Source organism: Toxotes jaculatrix, chromosome 20 (assembly GCF_017976425.1).
Source record: "Toxotes jaculatrix isolate fToxJac2 chromosome 20, fToxJac2.pri, whole genome shotgun sequence".
Lineage (NCBI taxonomy): Eukaryota > Metazoa > Chordata > Actinopteri > Toxotidae > Toxotes > Toxotes jaculatrix.
In genome coordinates, this window is record NC_054413.1 from 17,327,830 (window position 1) to 17,350,813 (window position 22,984).

General features: G+C 37.4%; 1 protein-coding gene across 2 annotated transcripts in view; it reads left to right on the top strand.

Moving 5' to 3' along the window:
- Positions 1-517: 517 nt before the first annotated feature.
- The window catches only part of zcchc2 (zinc finger, CCHC domain containing 2), a 52,767-nt gene continuing 30,300 nt past the window's right edge, over positions 518-22,984 (top strand). Inside the window, exons 1-9 of one of the 2 annotated variants that reach the window (XM_041065335.1) lie at positions 518-1,491; positions 6,387-6,507; positions 6,928-6,998; positions 8,340-8,411; positions 9,432-9,532; positions 11,917-12,020; positions 12,754-12,816; positions 13,833-13,887; positions 14,254-14,383. In XM_041065335.1, the coding sequence (XP_040921269.1) occupies positions 694-1,491; positions 6,387-6,507; positions 6,928-6,998; positions 8,340-8,411; positions 9,432-9,532; positions 11,917-12,020; positions 12,754-12,816; positions 13,833-13,887; positions 14,254-14,383 (1,515 nt within the window). In that variant the 5' untranslated portion in view covers positions 518-693. The remainder of the gene's footprint in view (positions 1,492-6,386; positions 6,508-6,927; positions 6,999-8,339; positions 8,412-9,431; positions 9,533-11,916; positions 12,021-12,753; positions 12,817-13,832; positions 13,888-14,253; positions 14,384-22,984) is intronic. The other variant, XM_041065336.1, reaches the window with a different exon arrangement.

A 22,984-nucleotide genomic window follows, 5' to 3' on the forward strand; every position in this document is an offset into this window, starting at 1 on the left:
AGATCCTTGATGCACTTATTTAATCTGATACATTCATGACCTCAGGGATGTTCAACGTGGGGATAAATTGCTATTTTTGAAAAATGTTATTCAAAAACAGCAGTATCTTAGCTGAGCAGCTTCAGATGTAGACAACAAGAATATATGATAATTGATTTTTATGAATTTATTTGAGAATTTATCTGAAATTCTACATGCTCCAATGTAAAGTCAGCCAAGGAGAAAGTTGATTTTAATTTTTTTTCAAACAGATATTATAAAATTTAAAAAAAAAAAGTATCCTTTAACACAGTACAAACAAATCCAGTCAAACATGTGTTGAAGAGATTTAAATTTTTAGCATGCTGAGCCAAAGATGGATTACGAGCTGGGCAAAGTGTGCCCCTTGTTCACGAGTTTTATTTATAAAACCAACTGTTGGTTGGAGAAAATCCACCAACGTTCTCATGGTGGCAGCAGAACGCCGACTGTGCATAGCGACGCTGCCGGAAATGAGGAGTAGAGGAAGAGCGTAACGTAGGAGAAAAAAAAGCTACAGTACTATCGCCGCGTCAGATGATTAGCTAATAGTAAAAACACTGTCAAAAGATAGATAGTTCGCCTCTCTTTTCAGCATTACGGAAGGGTGTAAGTTGTTTATAATGTCTATTGGTCCGTTATTTACACCTTGAAGACTCTCTCGCAGCCCTGATAATGCTGAAAATGAAACTACCGATGAAGACAGGCGAGGAAGGAGGCGACGAAACGGCCGAGGACGATTCATTGGATCAGTCGGAGCACCAACATATTCCCAGGGCGGTATCTCCCTCCTCGGTGTCCGACAGGCTGGAGGAGTCGCCCAGACCCCATGTGCATCCATCCCAGCTGGACAAGGAGACTGTTTTCGAGTGGTTCGGCCTACATCTAAACCCCGCTAAGCGGATCGAGTTCATGTGCGGGCTCCTACATATGTGCCAACCCCTGGAGCTCCGCTTTTTGGGATCTTATTTAGAGGACCTCGCTAGGAAAGACTATCATGTTTTACGGGACTTCGAGTTTCGGGCGAATAGTCCGAGCGATTTGGGCGTTTTAACGGACGTGATTGACCCGGTGGTTAGGTCCAAACTCCTAGTCTGCCTGTCCCTCCTCGGGTCTGACAGCAGGGAATGTGCTGGAATACTCTTTCGGATACTGAGCCATGTAGACCCGGCCTTGTTCTACAAAAATTATGACTACTCCCTTCTCCCAATCAGGGGTCCTCACCACCACCCGTACCATCCACCGTGTCATGACGGGAATGTGTACGGGCGGCCAGAGCAGACCTGCGGCTTCTCCACTAACGAAACTGCGGCTGGACCTCTTGAGCAGTTGGCGCTGCTTTTTACCATGGCCTCTCTACACCCAGCTTTCCATTTCCACCAACGGGAGACAGTCCGAGGGCAGCTTGACAAAATAGAGCTTGCTATAGAGGAGAGACGTCAAAGTCAGCTTAGAATAAACGCCCAGACAACGGTAACTTAATACTCAATAAGCCAACATTGTACTTTTAAACACTAAGCTAGCTCTTCGGGGGGGAGTTTAAGTTTCTTGCATAGCTGGGTATAAGTAAAATTATGAGTAAATGTACATGTGTAGCTAATTAAACAATAATATTTAATGTTACATTACATAGTGGAGTATGCTAAGTACTGTGGCAGGAAACGTCCTTTTGAGCTGTCGTCCATGCTAACCGAGTTAGCTAACGTGTAACCTAGCTGGTGAACCTGCTAACCTGCCATATATCTTCACATGTATGGAAAATTGCTAGGACTTGCCTTAGTCCCAGTATATGCCCTCTTATTTGTCGGGGCCATGGATCTATACTGGCTACCGTTATCTGTCTAAATGCCCTATATAGTGAAAGTCATTAACAAGCTTACAGGATGCTAAGCGGTGCCCTTATTAAAGCTATATCCAGATGAAATGCCAAGCACTGTTCTGATAATGTTGTCCAATTATCCAACATCCTTGTAGTCCAGACTGCCTATACCAGCTGGTCTGTGCTGTAACTGTGCAGCAGCAGGTGTTTTACAAAATACAGTTTCACTTGTAGCTTTTTTCATTCTATGTCCAAACAGGGCAGCAGCTGATTTTAATGAGATTGTCCTTATTTACGGTAGAAGTTTTGTCGAATGAATTAGCTGATTTTGTGCTTGGAAAACTGGAGCGAGAACTTGCACCTGTTACTTTTCAGTTTCGTTTTCGACGAACCGTAACAGCGTTAGCTGCCAAGGTTATCTGAGACTGAGCTGTTGCCTACTTTTTACATAGCTGTTTCCCATTTTATCACTTAATGTACAGGGTACAATTACTCTGAAAAGATCAGACAGCATAATGAAAGACATGCCTGAGCCCTGGAGCATATGTGTGATTTTATTTACATAACAGGGTTAGTTGTGCTTTTGATATTTGGCTGGGAAACATTTTTCATCACCTTGCAGTTCAGCTACCTAGTTCAGTTCAAATCAGTTTTATTGTTTTGGCTGAGAGGAGAGAAATGGGGGAGAGAGAAGAGAAGAGCAGAGAGAGAGAGAGAGAGAGAGAGAGAGAGCAGCAACATCTGTTTTATTCAAGCATTGTCAAACTTATTGCTGTAATCATATTAATAATCATATTAATAATAGTGATTGGTATAGGTATAATATTTAATATATAATATTTATAACAACAGCAATGATAGCAGCACTAATTATTATTATTAACAATAATAAGAAGAAGAAGAACAGAATTTATAATGATGATGAGCACTGTGTTAGTGTTGGGTAAGGTTTTTCAGTAAGACTTAATAGCAAGTGCTGATGAAATGGTGCACCTACTATTGCACAAGAACAGTGTGTTCAGATAAATGATAATGTTGTCATCATTTACCTGTTGCCACCCCATATAGAGCAATTATGGAATCACAATTGGTCCTTATATAAACTAGTAGGGAAATAGCATAGATATATGGACAAACATGGGTGCAGCATCTGTTGAGAGATGGAGGGGTTGGATTCTACACAGCATAAATCATCAGTCAAGCACTTATCTTGTCTTTGTATCTATGAGTCAATCTCTGCATCTATCTATCAGTCTTTAACCAAAATCCATGAAGTTTTGCCAATCAGCAGGTTTTATATTCTGCCTTGTTCCAAACAAATTTAAACAGCTGATTAGACCTGTTTTCTCCCCTCCCTTCAGGTCAGGGTTATTTAACTGTGAAAAGAATCTCCAGGCTGTTGAAACATTTAGTAGGGTGAAATCATAAAGTCAAAGCTGCTGTATGTCTTGGAGACAAGGATGGATTATTGACTGAGCCAGTGATGCCTCTGATCACAGAGAGCCAAGGGTTCTTCCAGAAAACTGTTTAACAAAGGTGGTAAAAGTTTTGTATTGGTTGACGGGTTGTTTCAGCAACAGTGAAATGTATAGTCATGAAAAAAATTACCCAATCACCCAATGGAAACTGTTTTTTAACTGCTGCCCAATTTAACGTCTTTTTCAATATATTTGAACAATAAAACATTTGATCCTCTTTGAAACAGTGCTTACAAATAACATGTCAAATTGACATTTTGTTGTCATATTCATAAAGAAAAAAAGCAGATCATTCACATGGAAAAATTAACTACGCCTTTACATTTAAACATTTATCACACCTTCAGATCCATAAAATTAGAATCAGGTGTTCCAGAGAAGGTATCAAAGATTCAAACCACCTTCAGGGAGTGGAGGTAGAACCTGTCTTATTTAGATATCTGTGTATTGTGTCATCATGCCTAAAAAGCTCTCTAAGGCTTTCAGAAAAAATGTTGAAGAATGCCTGTAAACCTGGCAAGGGCTTTTAAAAGATCACCAAATTATTTGAAATAAATCATTCCAATGTAAGAAAGATCATCTATTCAATTCAGTTTTTTTTTATATATAGCACCTTCCACAATCAAAGCGCTTTACAGAGACCCAGAGCCTGCCCCTGGGTCAGGCATAGGCATAGATTTGAAATGACTACCAGTTTGTCAAAGATTGGCTGCTCCGGCAAATTCAGCCCAAGGGCAGACTGGTTGAGGCGAAAAGAAGTCTCCAAGAACCCCAATATTTCACCACAGGATCTGCAGCTAAGTCTTGCATCTGTTGGGTGTCAAAGTGCATGTGTCTACAATCAGAAAGAGATTGCACAAATTTGACCTGCATGGAAGATGTGCCAGGAAAAAGCCTTTGCTGTCCAAAAAGAACATTAGAGTAAGACTGCAGTTTGCCAGTGAATATACAGGCAAAGACCAGGCCTTTTGGAATAATGTGGTCTGGACAGACAAATCAGAGACAGAGTTGTTTGGCCAAAGTAACAGTAAACATGTTTGGCGCAAACCAAAGACATGCAGCTTTTCAGGCGAAGAACCAGTTGTGAAGCATGGTGATGGAAATGTTATGGTTTGGGGTTGCTTCACTTCCTCAAGGGCTAGGCAGCTTGCAGTTACTGATTCAGCTATGGATTCAGCATCACTTAAAAGAATGTTTGAAGATAATGTCTGTCCAAAAGTTGAAGTTGAACTGGAAGTGGACCTTTAAACAGGACGATGATCCTAATCACTCCATTAAATCCACCAAGGAATGGCTCAAAAATAAGAATTGGTGATTTGAAATGTTGGGGGGATTTGAAACTGGCAGTACAGGCGAGAAAACCCTCAAATATCTTGCAGTGGAAGGATTTTTAATTGGGAGAGTGGTCAAAATTTCAGTAAGCTGATGTCAGAGACTGGTGAACAATTGTGCAAAATGCCAACAAGAAATTATTTCTGCTTATAATTACTGAATAAATGATTGAAAAAGCTTTTCCTTGTGATTTTTATTCCAGTGTAACACTTTTATCTGTAGGCACTGTATCAAAGAGGATCAAATATTTGCTTATTCGATTGCGTTGAAAAAGTCAATATTTTCCATGGAATTTTTTCAAATGACTGTATGTATATGTGTTAATGGAAAAATCACTTCCCTGTTCTGAACTCATGTTAGGAATGCAAAACTGTTCTGAGGTGTCAGTTTCCCATCAGCACATGAAAAAGCCCAACTACTTTTACCTTTTTGTTTAATGTGACTTGCAGGGGAACCCCACCAGTCTGTTTTCAGGCGTTGGGGAGTACTACTGCATATGTTGTTGCTGAAGACACAAGGCTCTAGACCTACATATGCGCTGCTAGTATAACATAACACACCAGAATCTCTGACAAAACTGTCTGCCGTTGAGTTGCACTGTGGGTAATGGGGGGTAATGCAGGTGCTGGAATGAAAACGGCTTCATTGATCTTTAGGTTTTTTATTTTTTCAACTGTCCATCTGTAGTCCATTGATGGACTACATCTGTAGTCCATCAATGTTACAGGAGTGCAGTGCTAAATCAGAGGAGTGCTCTTTTAACCCAGTGAGCTTACCTTTAAACAACTCTGTGACACTGTAGGGACCGTCTGTGTTCTAGACATATCCATGAGGTTGACATCATTGTGAGTCAGGGCCTGGCCTGGTGAAGATGCACATCTCTTAATAAAATCACACTTTCCATTTTTAGAGTGCTGTACTGCATCTGGACTGTGGCACTGTCAGATTTCATAAAAGACGAGGGGAGAGGGGGACAGTGAATGAGAGGAAGGTTAGAAACAAACAGTGGTAACGGGTGTTTCTTTGTGCTTACATAATGTCTGCGTCTTCCCTTTTGATTGTCAGACAGTTATGCTTTAGTAGCCTTTTTGAAATCCCACAGGCTGTGTTTACATGGATGGTGTATCTTGGCTGTTATCACTTCTGAATATTTCCTCTGGTATTTGCATTACACTCTTGTATTTGCTGTTCACTGTCTTCAGCTATTCAACATTTAAACTAGGTTTGTGTAGACATAATTATACATTTTTCTGCTGGATTGGAATTTGGCAGAGATTAGTGGGCTTACTTTAGTTTAGGCTGTTCAATCGTAGTCACTGGATTTCCTCAAAACAGATTCTAGGAAACCCAAACAAGCTACTGGTGACCGTACCCTATTTTTATCTGTCATGATTTCACTGGTCATATCATCACATATTGGATTTGGACTTAGAGAAATTATCTCACTTTACTCTGTGCTTCAGCATTAGGAATTTGCACAGACTCACCTATATATTGTTATTAAACATCAAATTATTTAACTTTAACATGGTATTTAAATCCCACTGGTACTGTTATGTAAAACAATAAATGCACAATGCACTGTGGCACCATTTTTCATGATTAGCTAAATATGAAACGTAGAATATAAGTTATAATGATCTTATAATAGTTGTGCTATAACGAAATATGAAGCTCTGAACAAACCAGTATGAGACAGTAACTAACTTTGTGTGTGTGTTTTTTGGGGGGGTTTCTAGGAGCTAACAGGTCAGAAGGTGGATTACCTGCCTTCCCCAGCACTTGGTTTGGGAGAGTGTACAGCTTCCCATCCCCCTTGCCAGAACCGACGTTCCAGCCGCTGGGCTACACAAAGAGAAGGTGAAGGGAAATACTGCATATACTGTACATAGTAATTTAATTTTTACAACAGCTAAAAATCTTTTTTTTTCTGTGTATCCTCATTTACTTGACCCTGGAATGTTTTTAAGCTTTTTTTTGTTGGCAGTTTGCTCAGTGACAGTAGAGCCCCTCATACCACTCCATTTTTCCGTATTTTCCCTAATGAATTTTTAAGCGGTAAATTGTGGTGACGCATACAGTAGAAAGTACTGATTGATTCATAGAAGGTGCTATGATAACCCAGATAACTGTATGGGCCTAAATATTTGAATAGTCTTTCAGTAGACACATACTAGTGTTTGTGAAGTCAATATTTGTCTAGTCCCAGTAGCTATGTTGCTCTCTTGCTACAAAATGTGTCACAGAGTCATAATAGTTAATTACTGGTGTGTGTTGCAGCGGTGCATATAGAGGGAATTGTGCTCAGGGGCATCTCTCGGACCAGAATAGACAAGGAATATAACTTTGAGGTAGGTACAGTACCACCAACACACACACATACACACACTGCTCAGCTTCAGGTTAAAATGTCTGGTCTTAGTGTGATTTGACATGTTTATCCATGTAATCTCAAGTTCAGTAAGACAGCTAAAACCAAGTGCCGATTATTGTAGTTATGTCTAGTGTTTCCTGTTGTGTACCTGGGGGACACAGCACGCACACACACACGTTCTTGCTTTCTGCTCTGCTGCTAACACCCTCCTGCATGTGTGCTCTCAGCTCTGGTAGGTGGCCAAGTCACTGCATTCAAAAGATGAAACAAACAGTTAGCTTTATAGTGGAGTGTAACAATAGCTAGATGAAAAACCACAGTATTTAAGCTAATGAAATTTAATAGAATGAACTTTCAAATGACCTGTCTTAGGGCTACATCCATGGCTGTCTTTCTGTAGGGTTCTCTGGTCCAGACACACAGGGAGACAGTTCTATTTACATACTGTGTCTTCCAGTCCAAAAGCATGTTCAGCCTTACACTGGTCAAAATGTATGTAGAAATACATTTCTTTACAACAAGCATACAAGTAGATGAACAGTGTGCTAAATATCCAAGTACCATACTTTCTCTTGCTCATGCCATATTTTAGAATTAGTGATAGTGGTTGACTGCTGTCTGCTCCTCTCATTCTTTGGCATCACTTTCTCTTTCCTTTGGTGTATTGTGCTGGTTACACCAGTGCCAGCCTGGAAGTAAGGCTTGTCTCCAGTGTGGTAACATTTGTGGCCAGGTCCAGCAGGATTTGAACAAGGTGGCTGCTCTGTGTGTTGTAGCAGCCAAATTACACTGGACCACGCAGGAAAAATGCACATGTCCGTGCTGTTACAGGCCTAATTTTAGTCTGAGTGTTAGTTGTGGTAGGCAAATCTGGGGCCATTTTTCTTTTATTCCTTTATTCATTTTAACCCCAGTTGGCCATTGCACTCAGCTAATCCGAGCTTCCAATTTGACAGTCAGTGTAGTGCCAAGCTAGTGGCAGGTCATCACTACTGATGACCTTGTCCCTTCAAAAATGAATGTTATCCCAACACAGATTCTCAGTGACAAACAGGAGTATTTAGTGCTCGTTTATAGAAAGAAAATTTCAGCAAGACAGATGGAGAAGAGACACTAACAGTCCTGTTGGCTTGACTGAGCTTTGATAGTGAAGCCAACAGCACTCACAACAGTGAGCTGCTCTCACTCTCCATCTGTTTATACTGGACACAAACCACTGATGCACATACGCAATGACTCAACACGCATTCTTACATGTGTTCATACTGTACCCATGAGCTAAACAGTTGTGTGACGTTTTCATCATGCTTTGTTTCAGGTGAAGTGGTCAGACTCTTCTTCTAGCAGTGTGACCAAAACCCATCTGGAACTGGAGAACTTCCTTCTTAAGGTATCCACCTTTGTTGAAGATATTATTGATTTTTCATATATTCGGCACTATGACAAAATTGCCTAAATTATGGGTCCCCCAACTCGTCACACAGGCAAGAAAAATCACAGTTCCTTGCCAGCCACACCACTCCATCTAGGATTTATGTTGCATTCCCCGAACGTTGTCAGATTGAGAAGAACAGGAAAAACACTTTTTCCGAACTTGGGAATATTCACCCTGTGGTGAGTGTTAGCACCATGGACAGTGTCAGAAAGTGACAGACCTATTGAGCCTTTTTCACATAAGATATTTTGTCACAGTAGAGAAAGCATAAATAGTAAAATGAATAATGGCTGAATTCCATTTAGGTGCGTCAGTTTCAGGCTCCTGGTATTGTGCAAGCAGGCACACAGTCACGGCTTACTGGGAAGCTTGAATATAATGGAGCCACCATTAATGTTGAAATGTTGCCAATAACACTCTTGATTTTCCAAGTCAATGTCTGTGTGAAAAGCCCATTTGACTTTTTTACTGCTTTACTAAGACCAAATAATAGAGTCAGAAGACTTTTAAATGAAAAATATCAACCTGTTTCTTCTGTCTGTGTGGTGTGATTGCCAAGAAATGGTGGGCGATGTCAACATTTAAAATGTTTTGGCAGCGAATAACGAGATAAAGGACTTTAAATAGATAAGATAAATTCCATCCTCAAGGGTTTCTCGACTTTATTTCTCCCTCTGCAGTGCAGTGATTTATGTACAACACCCTTTTACTACTGTCATTTTAAAACACTCTGTCTTGTTTTAATAATGGTTTTCTCTAATAATCCAACCACACAAGAGTCAAAAGAAGTCTTTTCCATCATCACCTCAAAGATTTTGAGGTACAGTGTGCAAGACAGTGTAAAATGTACAAACTCCAATGACAGTGTTTGGCTAAGTCTGGAAGACATTTTCTCAGCTGTATACCCTTTATTTGCACAAACCTGTTTTTCAGTGAATCCTGCCATTTGTTTACTTATCCTCCTTTTCTGTGCAGCTTCCTAAGGATCATTGTGCTGAATCTTTTGAGAAGAGCATCCTGAGGCTTCTGAACCAGGGGGACCAGAATGAGAGCAGGGAGATGGAGAAGAACCTCAGGTACATAACATTCATCACAGATATACAGCTGTTGTGTTAAATAACGGGGGTATTGTGAGAATTATAGCACACTAATTTCCCATTACTGATCAGTATTTACATAATTTGCTTTAGTGTTTGAGTGGCCAATCATCCTGCTATGTTGGAAATTTGCATGGCTAGATAGAGTTAACATAAAATTTCACTTCTGTCAGCTAAACGTGATGGACTTGTCTGGACACTATGCTGTTGTTTTCTGTTCTCTGGCGTTCACACCATATAAGATAATATGAAAACATTACAAACTGCGGCCTTGACCGAGGACAAACCGCTGGCCAGACTGTGGCTGTGTCATTTTGTTATTCTGAGTCTTCCCAGGAGAAGAGGTCAGCGGGTCATTTCCCGTATGTAATAAATCTTGAGAACAATTTTTACTCCTTACAGCTCTGCAGTACACTTAGAAGAGAACTAACACCCGTGCTTTCAGTAGAATTTGAATGGCATCATTCTCACCTAGAGAAATCCAAATTAAAGCGGTTAAATCCCCCTAGGTATTTAATAACCCACTCATGTGAATGAGCTATTGTTGTCACACAACATAACTTACTGTAACTGTAGAATATCTACAGCCAGTGAGTATTAATCACTCTAATGTAATAAAACAGTGCCAAGAAAACACTAGATGAGAATCAAAACAGAGTGAAGACAGCTGTGCCCCTCACCCCCCACTCACATAACCCAGATTCGCATCCTCCCCGGCCGCAATTTTTCATTAGTTTATTTGCTTGTCAACAGATTTTCAACACAAGGGAAATAGCTTTATATGAATGGATAGATGGCATGTTAGTGTTCCAGGAATGTAGGAGCCATTACTGAGGCTCATTATTTTGAGCCTTAGTCACAATGTCAAATAATTTGAGTGAATCATGCAGAACTGTTAATAGTAATGGTTTTTGTCACGCCTATTATCATTTTTTGTCTTACTTCTGTTTAGGGAATAATAATGCACAGAGTTTGGAAACTACAGTTCCCATAACACTTTTGTGGATACAAACAGAAAACATCATTTTGGAATCAGGGATTTAGCTGCTGCCTACAACTTGAGTCCTGTTTTTTTTAAGCCTATATTTGTTTACATTTCAGCAAACTGGCGCTGTTAAAAGCCGAACAGCCAAATTGCCTGTTTGCGTTTCCTGTTTGCACTGTACCCACAGATGTACAGACAAGTACAATTTTTGACACAAATTGCACCAATTGGGTGCTAATGGTTTTGAAGTACCTTTATTTCCTCAATAGGCTGTGTGTGACAGCCACTGCTGCAGCTCCGGCTGCTGACAGTGTTTAAGTGGGCCAAATCACTAGAACAAACTGCAATCGCTAAGTTCAAGTTGCATTCAGAACATAGGCATGCCCTTTTCCCTTTCATCTCTTGCAGTATCTTTACCTCACTACTCCTCCGCTCTCTCTCCTCAGCCCCCCGGGGATGCACCCCTCAAATTTAGAAAACCTTTGATCTAGAGAGTATAGCTTCACTGAAGTTACATAACTATCTTTTTTCAATAAGTCCCAAATGTTACGCGCAGCTTTTTGCAGTTGTCCCCATAACACACAGCCAGGCACGTTACAGAGTGGACCTTATATTTTGTGTATGTATCATGGTTTGATGGGTAGTCAACCACTAAGAAGAGGTGAGGCTGATTTTCAGAGCCACCTATGCCCCTTTCTGAGCTGCTCTCTCTCTCACACACACACACACACACGATGGTGTCCCACGGTTTCTTTTTGTGGAAAATGAAACTTATCTCCCTGTGCTCAAGCTTTTCATCAGTAGCCCAGCCCACAACCCAGCTGCATTGCAATCATCGTTGCTGCTTGCATTTGCGAGTCTCTCGCCTTTTATGGGTCTTGGCTTTACTGGTGTCAGGGGAAGTTTTTTTTTTTTTATTATTTTAATTGCAATATGTTAGTATGAGTACAGTATCTTGACATTACAAGAGGGTCCTAGAGATGGCTGAAAAATTAGTTGTTTAAATAATTAACCACTGATTTGCATGTTCAGGACCAGTGTGGTTTGATCATAGTCACTCAAAGCCTAGTACTGTGAAAAACATGTATGGGCCCATTGTCCTACTTCTATAATTGAAGAGGGGTTTGTGTGTGTGTGTCTGTCTGTGTAACTGCTCCATCTAGGAAGCAGCTAGGGGCACAAGATTTTGCAGGAAGCAGTTTCTTAATGAGGCCTTTCAAACAACACAAGTTTTCCCGGTTCAGTTGTTCTTGGTTCCGGTTTGGTCGTTCCCGGTTTAGCAGTAAATAAATGTCATCATAAATGTAGACATTTGTAACTTCCTTCTTATAGATATGTGAACAAATACAAAAGAAAATAACTCAACATATATTTTCAGGGAAAGGTTCCTGTCTGCTCCTCCAGTCTTCAGACAGACCAGAAAGGTCTGCAGCTTCTTCAATTGTGACTCCAGTTACTCTGCTAAACCTACGTCTTGCAGATGTGAGTATCAGACTAAGAATGAACATCCATGAAGTCCTGCTGGCTCCTGAAGAAGTCTCAATGAAACCACATCACCACTTTCATCATGATCTGAATAGTTCTTGACATGTGCCTAGACAGTGCTGTGTTAGATAGTTCATTGTTGAGGAGATAAAATTTAGTTTTACAGTCAGAATACACATGGTAGTTATCAAGCCTTTGTCTAGATATGACCATGAAACAGACTGGTGTGGTCTGGTAGCATGTAATTCATAGATGATCACCCCTTTTATACTCGTAACATGAAACACGTGTACATGTGCACGTGTGCAGCACAGACAACAGGTAAAACGAAAATGTTGACATATTGCTTTTCAATTCCACTGTGGTTCCACAGATATAGAGGAAATTTGTTTTTTTTTGGTGGCAGTGAAGAAAAATATCAGCTGCTCTGTTTTTTAATATCAAAGTTTTTAGGGTATTGTGCTTTGACGAAATTGATGCTTTTATACCTTTACCAAAATCTATAGTAATCAGAGGACATATGGCATTGTTCCTCATTATTCACTATTTATCCTTATACAAAGTTGTTGCAACTCATAATCCAACATAAGCATACCTCTAGATATCAAACTACATGTCAGTCAATGAAGCAGTCAGAGGTCATAAATCTAAAGCAACAATTGTCACTGAGATGTGTGACCACAATCTGATTACTGTCCTTTCAGAAACCAAGTGATCTTTTTCTTTACAGGCAACTGCCAGCTGGGAAAGGCCTATCAAGGAGACTGCTCCGATGCCTCCAGTCAGGAGGAAGGTGAGAAGAAGAGAAATTCTTTTACAGCTAATTTCCTCTGTGTTTTCCTGTGTGTAGAGTAGTAGTGGCAGGGAGAGAGCGACAAAGAGGACAAAAGAAAGGCACGGGAGCATGTATAATCAGTGAATGAGGCCTGACTGTGTGAACAGACAAAGCAAAGGAACAGCCCAGTAACTAGGGCTGCAGCCATAGCTTAAGCTACGTAGTTAACGTGAAAAGCTAACTAGTGTTTATTTTTGGAGGTTGTGTGGAAAGGCTGAGTGTGTTTCAAATCCTCATGTTTCAGGGCTATATTTGCCTGGTCATGTGCTGGACTGAGTTCAGCTCGAGCAGCAGAAACCACAGCCCTGGCCTGGCTCATACTTTACATCAGAATAAGCTGATGCTTATTTAATATTATGAAATGGATTAACGTTATTCTCATTACCAGTACCTCTAATTTGATAAGGAAATTTCATGTTACATGTAAGTTAAGGTATTTCCTTTAGCTTTTAGTTTACCTTCAACAGTGAAATTGTATTTTACGTGTGCAGTACTGTGTAATGTACAGTGTGATATAAAGAATGACAGCTTAAACAAGACAGGATAAAAATCAATAAGTATCCTTTAATGAGTGGCTCCTAACAAATTCAGTGATCTTAGAGAAAACAGTGAAAGATTTTAAAGGCCTGAAGCATTGACTGAATGTTTAGCTGGATATATTATTCATAGTCATAGGTGGGGAATTTCAGACTAAATAGTTTCATGTCATGGCCCTTTAAAAGTAATTAAATAGACCTTTCAACAACACCTGAATTCTCACTGTATATGTAATCTTCTGTGTTAGTGTCTGACTTTAGGTTGTTTCAGCTATTCTTTACATGTACACACATTGGTGAAAAGACTGTACTTTTTTCCCCCCAAATAATTGTCAGAATAAAAGTAGGAGCAACAATAACAGTACATTGCTGCTGCGCTGGTTACAAACTGTTTTATATTAAATTTGAGTGTTCTTTTTATTTTTCTCCCACATTTAGAGTCGTATGTTCAGGGACACAAGAAAAAGCATGGGACCAAGAGTCCATGTCAAGGGTGAGTAGACCACCTATGGTGAGATCTATGCCTCCAAAATGCTTTCACCCCCCATTATAAAAGTAGTATCACTCGAACAAATAATAATGTAATACTACCATACCATTATAATAGAAAACAACAGTTAATTAATAAGAATACAGGCAAAGATTTATAGAAAGTTTATTATATTCCCAACAGGATTTGTTTCATAGAGTTGTATGAAAAAATATGGATCAGTGCATGGATCAGTGAGTTTGATACTGATGAGAAAAATATGTTCAGTAATAGCTGTGAAAGATGCTGAGCCTTTATTTTCACTGACCTTTTTAAGATCCAATACACACTTAAAAAGGACAATACTTTCATTCCTCCCTTCTTCATCAGTCTCTCTAGTGCCAAAGCCTCCCAGGGGGACAGTTGGAGGGTGGGCCATGCTGCAGACATCAATGGTCCAGCAGAGAGGAGGAAGAAGAGCTGTGCACCCAGGACCAGTCAGGAGGCCGAACAGGTGAAGGTAGAGTTCTGTCATTGATATCACTCCACTTCTACTTGCTTTTTGTGTTTGCTTTCCTCATTCTGAAGTTCTCTTATTGTCTGCAGTACTGTAGCTGCAGTCTACTTCTTTTTTTGCATGAGGTGAGCTACAGTCAGTTTTTTCTTTCAGTTTAAGAAGTAAGCTACAGTACAAGCCACGAACAAAAGCAGCCTATAATAACTGAGTCTAGCAATAATCTGGTGTTGGTTTGAGATGACTACTTAAAGTAAGAGGTTGGTGGTGGTTTGCAAGTTGAAAACAATTTCAGATCAATTAAAATGATTGATTTGGAGAACCTGTAGGTCTCCTGTCCAGGGGTTTTCTAATGACTGTCTTGAAAGTAAGAAAAGGAATATTGGAATATTGTCTTTTCCTGAGGATGTGTCCTAAGAAAAAGAAATGAAATACATTTTAGCTTTCTTGAAGGGATGAATGTTGCTGAATCTCTTGGGTTGAAGGCACATGCTGGCTCAAGATGTTTTGCTTCTCTCATGTGTAACAGCAGCAGAGTTATGTAGCAGCATTGGTGTAATGATTAACTCAACTGTAAAGTTCAGAAGCTCAGTTTGCTGTTAAGGACAATTCCATGAACACTAGTTAATGATTATAGGTTGTAAGTACGTGAAAGCCAGTCAGACTTAGTCAAGATAGGTATTCTTTTATACCAGTGACACAGGTGTGTGTATGTGTGTTTGATTGGATGTGTCACACGCACACGCAGTGCCACGTGAATGGGAGTACTCACTGCTAATCTTACTGATATAGGTCAAGACTACATGTATGTGTGTGTGGGGGAGAGAAGGCACTTTGCTGACAAAGCACATCCTCTCTCTCTCTCTCTCTCTCTCTCTCTCTCTCTCTCTCTCTGCCTGTCACATGTATGCCTTCCTGTGCTGTTGGACAGTGCTGTCCCATTGTCATTATTTCCATGGGTTTTTCTTTTATTGCAAATGTTGTTTCTTCCCATAAGATGCTGCAAAATTAGACTTTTGACTTTAGACTATTTGGAATGAAATAAAATATACAATCTCTTTTAATTTAGTAAAGACAAGTAAGAATATGTGTAATACCACTTTACTCCAAAAATCCCAAACACTAGGACCCTTGAGTAATATAGATTACCTCTACCCTCTTTACATTTAATCAAAAAATAACATTGTACCTGTACTATTTTTAGACTATTATCTTCCCCTTTGTGAGAAACAGAGCACAGTGTCCTTTGTTTACAGTACAAATCCATGAAAAGGCTTCAAGACATCAAGACTGCGAAATAAAAAATTCATAGTATAGTAAGGCTTCAAAATGTCATTAAAAAAATCATAGTATACTAAGGCTTCAAAATATGGAAAAAAGTCATAATATATTAAAGCTTCAAAATTTCATGAAAACGTCATAGTATAGTTAGGCTTAAAAATATAGAAAATAAAGTCATAGTATAGTAAGGCGTCAAAATCGGCCAAAAAAAGTCTAAATTTTTTTTGACCTCAAAATGTCATAAAAAACGTCATAGTATAGTAAGGCGTCAAAATCGGCCAAAAAAGTCAAAAAATTTTTCGACCTCAAAATGTCATAAAAAACGTCATAGTATAGTAAGGTGTCAAAATCGGCCAAAAAAAGTCAAATTTTTTTTTGCCTCAAAATGTCATAAAAACGTCATAGTATAGTATTGTGTTTTTTTTGGGCTAAAAAAGTCAAAAAAAAAATTTCGGCCTCAAAATGTCATAAAAAACGTCATAGCATAGTAAGCAGTTTTTTTCGGGCAAAAAAAGTCAAAAAATTTTTCGGCCTCAAAATGTCATAAAAAACTTCATAGTATAGTATGCCGTTTTTTATGAGATTTATGAGATGAGATTTTTTAATGACATTTTGAAGCCTTACTATACTATGAATTTTTTATTTCGCAGTCTTGATGTCTTGAAGCCTTTTCATGGATTTGTACTGTAAACAAAGGACACTGTGCTCTGTTTCTCACAAAGGGGAAGATAATAGTCTAAAAATAGTACAGGTACAATGTTATTTTTTGATTAAATGTAAAGAGGGTAGAGGTAATCTATATTACTCAAGGGTCCTAGTGTTTGGGATTTTTGGAGTAAAGTGGTATTACACATATTCTTACTTGTCTTTACTAAATTAAAAGAGATTGTATATTTTATTTCATTCCAAATAGTCTAAAGTCAAAAGTCTAATTTTGCAGCATCTTATGGGAAGAAACAACATTTGAGGTCATAGTATAGTATGCCGTTTTTTTCGGGCAAAAAAAGTCAAAATTTTTTCTCACACTCAAAATCTCATAAAAAACGTCATAGTATAGTATGCCGTTTTTTTTCGGGCAAAAAAAGTCAAAATCTCATAAAAAACGTCATAGTATAGTATGCCGCTTTTTTTTTGGGCAAAAAAAGTCAAAATTTTTTTCGGCCTCAAAATCTCATAAAAAAGGTCATAGTATAGTATGCCGTTTTTTTCGGGCAAAAAAAGTCAACATTTTTTCTCACCTCAAAATCTCATAAAAAACGTCATAGTATAGTATGCCGTTTTTTTCGGGCAAAAAAAGTCAAAAAAATTTTCGGCCTCAAAATGTCATAAAAAACGTCATAGTATAGTATGCCGTTTTTTTTTCGGGCAAAAAAAGTCAATTTTTTTTTCGGCCTCAAAATCTCATAAAAAAGGTCATAGTATAGTATACTGTTTTTTTCGGGCAAAAAAGTCACAATTTTTTCTCACCTCAAAATCTCATAAAAAACATAGTATAGTATGCCGTTTTTTTCGGGCAAAAAAAGTCAAAATCTCATAAAAAACGTCATAGTATAGTATGCCCTTTTTTTTTGGGCAAAATTAGTCAACATTTTTTTCGGCCTCGAAATGTCATAAAAAACGTCATAGTATAGTATGCCGTTTTTTTCGGGGAAAAAAAGTCAAAAATTTTTTCCGCCTCAAAATGTCATAAAAAACGTCATAGTATAGTATGCTGTTTTTTTCTGGCAAAAAAAGTCAACATTTTTTTCGGCCTCGAAATGTCATAAAAAACGTCATAGTATAGTATGCCGTTTTTTTCGGCCTCGAAACGTCATAAAAAACGTCATAGTATAGTATGCCGTTTTTTTCGGGCAAAAAAAGTCTAAATTTTTTTCGGCCTCGAAATCTCATAAAAAACGTCATAGTATAGTATGCCGTTTTTTTCGGCCAAAAAAAGTCGACATTTTTTTCGGCCTCAAAATGTCATAAAAAACGTCATAGTATAGTATGCCGTTTTTTTCGGGCAAAAAAAGTCAAAAAATTTTTCGGCCTCAAAATGTCATAAAAAACGTCATAGTATAGTATGCCGTTTTTTCCGGCCAAAAAAAGTCAAAAAAATTTTTCCGCCTCGAAATCTCATAAAAAACGTCATAGTATAGTATGCCGTTTTTTTCGGCCAAAAAAAGTCAACATTTTTTTCGGCCTCAAAATCTCATAAAAAACGTCATAGTATAGTATGCCGTTTTTTTACGGGCAAAAAAAGTCAACATTTTTTCGGCCTCAAAATCTCATAAAAAACGTCATAGTATAGTATGCCGTTTTTTTCGGGGAAAAAAAGTAAAAAAAAATTTCGGCCTCAAAATGTCATAAAAAACGTCATAGAACGTCATAGTATAGTATGCCGTTTTTTTCGGGCAAAAAAGTCAAAAAATTTTTCCGCCTCGAAATGTCATAAAAAACGTCATAGTATAGTATGCCGTTTTTTTCGGGCAAAAAAAGTCAACATTTTTTTCGGCCTCGAAATGTCATAAAAAACGTCATAGTATAGTATGCCGTTTTTTTCGGGCAAAAAAAGTCAACATTTTTTTCGGCCTCGAAATGTCATAAAAAACGTCATAGTATAGTATGCCGTTTTTTTCGGGCAAAAAAAGTCAAAAAAATTTTCGGCCTCGAAATGTCATAAAAAACGTCATAGTATAGTATGCCGTTTTTTTTCGGGCAAATAAAAGTCAACATTTTTTTCGGCCTCAAAATGTCATAAAAAACGTCATAGTATATTATGCCGTTTTTTTCGGCCAAAAAAAGTCAACATTTTTTTCGGCCTCGAAATGTCATAAAAAACGTCATAGTATAGTATGCTGTTTTTTTCGGGCAAAAAAAGTCAAAAATTTTTTCGACCTCGAAATGTCATAAAAAACGTCATAGTATAGTATGCCGTTTTTTTCGGGCAAAAAAAGTCAAAAAAATTTTTCGGCCTCGAAATGTCATAAAAAACGTCATAGTATAGTATGCCGTTTTTTTCAGGCAAAAAAGTCAAAAAAATTTTCCGCCTCAAAATCTCATAAAAGATGTCATAGTATAGTATGCCGTTTTTTTCGGGCAAAAAAAGTCTACATTTTTTTCGGCCTCGAAATCTCATAAAAAACGTCATAGTATAGTATGCCTTTTTTTCGGCCAAAAAAAGTCAAAAAGATTTTCGGCCTCGAAATGTCTTAAAAAACGTCATAGTATAGTATGCTGTTTTTTTTCGGGCAAAAAAAGTCAAAAAATTTTTCGGCCTCGAAATGTCTTAAAAAACGTCATAGAATAGTATGCCGTTTTTTTCGGCCAAAAAAAGTCAAAAAAATTTTTCACCTAGAAATGTCATAAAAAACGTCATAGTATAGTATGCCGTTTTTTTTGGCCAAAAAAAGTCAAAAAAAATTTTCGGCCTCGAAATGTCTTAAAAAACGTCATAGTATAGTATGCCGTTTTTTTTCGGGCAAAAAAAGTCAAAAAATTTTTCGGCCTCGAAATGTCTTAAAAAACGTCATAGTATAGTATGCCGTTTTTTTTTTGGCCAAAAAAAGTCAACATTTTTTTCGGCCTCGAAATGTCATAAAAAACGTCATAGTATAGTATGCCGTTTTTTTCGGGCAAAAAAAGTCAAAAATTTTTTCGACCTCGAAATGTCATAAAAAACGTCATAGTATATTATGCCGTTTTTTTCGGCCAAAAAAAGTCAACATTTTTTTCGGCCTCGAAATGTCATAAAAAACGTCATAGTATAGTATGCCGTTTTTTTCGGGCAAAAAAAGTCAAAAATTTTTTCGACCTCGAAATGTCATAAAAAACGTCATAGTATAGTATGCCGTTTTTTTCGGGCAAAAAAAGTCAAAAAATTTTTCGGCCTCGAAATGTCATAAAAAACGTCATAGTATAGTATGCCGTTTTTTTTCGGGCAAAAAAGTCAAAAAAATTTTCCGCCTCAAAATCTCATAAAAGATGTCATAGTATAGTATGCCGTTTTTTTCGGGCAAAAAAAGTCTACATTTTTTTCGGCCTCGAAATCTCATAAAAAACGTCATAGTATAGTATGCCTTTTTTTCGGCCAAAAAAAGTCAAAAAGATTTTCGGCCTCGAAATGTCTTAAAAAACGTCATAGTATAGTATGCCGTTTTTTTTCGGGCAAAAAAAGTCAAAAAATTTTTCGGCCTCGAAATGTCTTAAAAAACGTCATAGTATAGTATGCCGTTTTTTTCGGCCAAAAAAAGTCAAAAAAATTTTTCACCTAGAAATGTCATAAAAAACGTCATAGTATAGTATGCCGTTTTTTTTGGCCAAAAAAAGTCAAAAAAACTTTTCGGCCTCGAAATGTCTTAAAAAACGTCATAGTATAGTATGCCGTTTTTTTTCGGGCAAAAAAAGTCAAAAAAATTTTCGGCCTCGAAATGTCTTAAAAAACGTCATAGTATAGTATGCCGTTTTTTTCGGCCAAAAAAAGTCAACATTTTTTTCGGCCTCGAAATGTCATAAAAAACGTCATAGTATAGTATGCCGTTTTTTTCGGGCAAAAAAAGTCAAAAATTTTTTCGACCTCGAAATGTCATAAAAAACGTCATAGTATAGTATGCCGTTTTTTTCGGCCAAAAAAAGTCAAAAAAAATTTTCGGCCTCGAAATGTCATAAAAAACGTCATAGTATAATATGCCGTTTTTTTCGGCCAAAAAAAGTCAAAAAATTTTTCGGCCTCGAAATGTCTTAAAAAACGTCATAGTATAGTATGCCGTTTTTTTCGGCCAAAAAAAGTCAACATTTTTTTCGGCCTTGAAATGTCATAAAAAACGTCATAGTATAGTATGCCGTTTTTTTCGGGCAAAAAAAGTCAACATTTTTTTCGGCCTCAAAATGTCATAAAAAACGTCATAGAACGTCATAGTATAGTATGCCGTTTTTTTTCGGGCAAATAAAAGTCAACATTTTTTTCGGCGACAAATTGTCATAAAAAAACGTCATAGTATATTATGCCGTTTTTTTCGGCCAAAAAAAGTCAACATTTTTTTCGGCCTCGAAATGTCATAAAAAACGTCATAGTATAGTATGTCGTTTTTTTCGGGCAAAAAAAGTCAACATTTTTTTCGGCCTCGAAATGTCATAAAAAACGTCATAGTATAGTATGCCGTTTTTTTCGGGCAAAAAAAGTCAAAAAATTTTTCGACCTCGAAATGTCATAAAAAACGTCATAGTATAGTATGCCGTTTTTTTCGGGCAAAAAAAGTCAAAAAATTTTTCGACCTCGAAATGTCATAAAAAACGTCATAGTATAGTATGCCGTTTTTTTCGGCCAAAAAAAGTCAAAAAAAATTTTCGGCCTCGAAATGTCATAAAAAACGTCATAGTATAATATGCCGTTTTTTTCGTCCAAAAAAAGTCATTTTTTTCGGCCTCAAAATCTCATAAAAAACGTCATAGTATAGTATGCTGTTTTTTTCGGGCAAAAACAGTCAAAAAAATTTTTCACCTCGAAATGTCATAAAAAACGTCATAGTATAGTATGCCGTTTTTTTCGGCCAAAAAAAGTCAACATTTTTTTCGGCCTCGAAATGTCATAAAAAACGTCATAGTATAGTATGCCATTTTTTTCGTCATAGTATAGTATGCCGTTTTTTTCGGGCAAAAAAAGTCAACATTTTTTTCGGCCTCGAAATGTCATAAAAAACGTCATAGTATAGTATGCCGTTTTTTTCGGGCAAAAAAAGTCAACATTTTTTTCGGCCTCGAAATGTCATAAAAAACGTCATAGTATAGTATGCCGTTTTTTTCGGGCAAAAAAAGTCAAAAATTTTATCGGCCTCGAAATGTCATAAAAAACGTCATAGTATAGTATGCCGTTTTATTCGGCCAAAAAAAGTCAAAAAAAATTTCGGTCTCGAAATGTCATAAAAAACGTCATAGTATAGTATGCCGTTTTTTTCAGGCAAAAAAAGTCAAAAAATTTTTCGGCCTCGAAATGTCTTAAAAAACGTCATAGTATAGTATGTCGTTTTTTTCGGGCAAAAAAAGTCAAAAAAATTTTTCACCTCGAAATGTCATAAAAAACGTCATAGTATAGTATGCCGTTTTTTTCGGCCAAAAAAAGTCAACATTTTTTTCGGCCTCGAAATGTCATAAAAACGTCATAGTATAGTATGCCGTTTTTTTTTCGGCCAAAAAAAGTCAACATTTTTTTCGGCCTCGAAATGTCATAAAAAACGTCATAGTATAGTATGCCGTTTTTTTCGGCCAAAAAAAGTCAACATTTTTTTCGGCCTCGAAATGTCATAAAAAACGTCATAGTATAGTATGCCGTTTTTTTCGGCCAAAAAAAGTCAACATTTTTTTCGGCCTCGAAATGTCATAAAAAACGTCATAGTATAGTATGCCGTTTTTTTCGGGCAAAAAAAGTCAAAAAAAATTTCGACCTCGAAATGTCATAAAATACGTCATAGTATAGTATGCCGTTTTTTTCGGCCTCAAAATCTCATAAAAAACGTCATAGTATAGTATGCCGTTTTTTTCGGGCCAAAAAAGTCAACATTTTTTTCGGCCTCGAAATCTCATAAAAAACGTCATAGTATAGTATGCCGTTTTTTTCAGGCAAAAAAAGTCAACATTTTTTTCGGCCTCGAAATGTCATAAAAAACGTCATAGTATAGTATGCCGTTTTTTCGGGCAAGAAAAGTCAACATTTTTTTCGGCCTCGAAATGTCATAAAAAACGTCATAGTATAGTATGCCTATTTTTCAGGCAAAAAAAGTCAACATTTTTTTCGGCCTCGAAATGTCATAAAAAACGTCATAGTATAGTATGCCGTTTTTTTCGGCCAGAAAAAGTCAAAAAAAATTTCGGCCTCGAAATGTCATAAAAAACGTCATAGTATAGTATGCCGTTTTTTTCAGCCAAAAAAAGTCAACATTTTTTTCGGCCTCGAAATCTCATAAAAAACGTCATAGTATAGTATGCCGTTTTATTCGGCCAAAAAAAGTCAAAAAAATTTTCGGTCTCGAAATGTCATAAAAAACGTCATAGTATAGTATGCCGTTTTTTTCGGCCAAAAAAAGTCAAAAAATTTTTCGGCCTCGAAATGTCTTAAAAAACGTCATAGTATAGTATGTCGTTTTTTTCGGTCAAAAAAAGTCAAAAAAATTTTTCACCTTGAAATGTCATAAAAAACGTCATAGTATAGTATGCCGTTTTTTTCGGCCAAAAAAAGTCAACATTTTTTTCGGCCTCGAAATGTCATAAAAATGTCATAGTATAGTATGCCGTTTTTTTCGGCCAAAAAAAGTCAACATTTTTTTCGGCCTCGAAATGTCATAAAAAACGTCA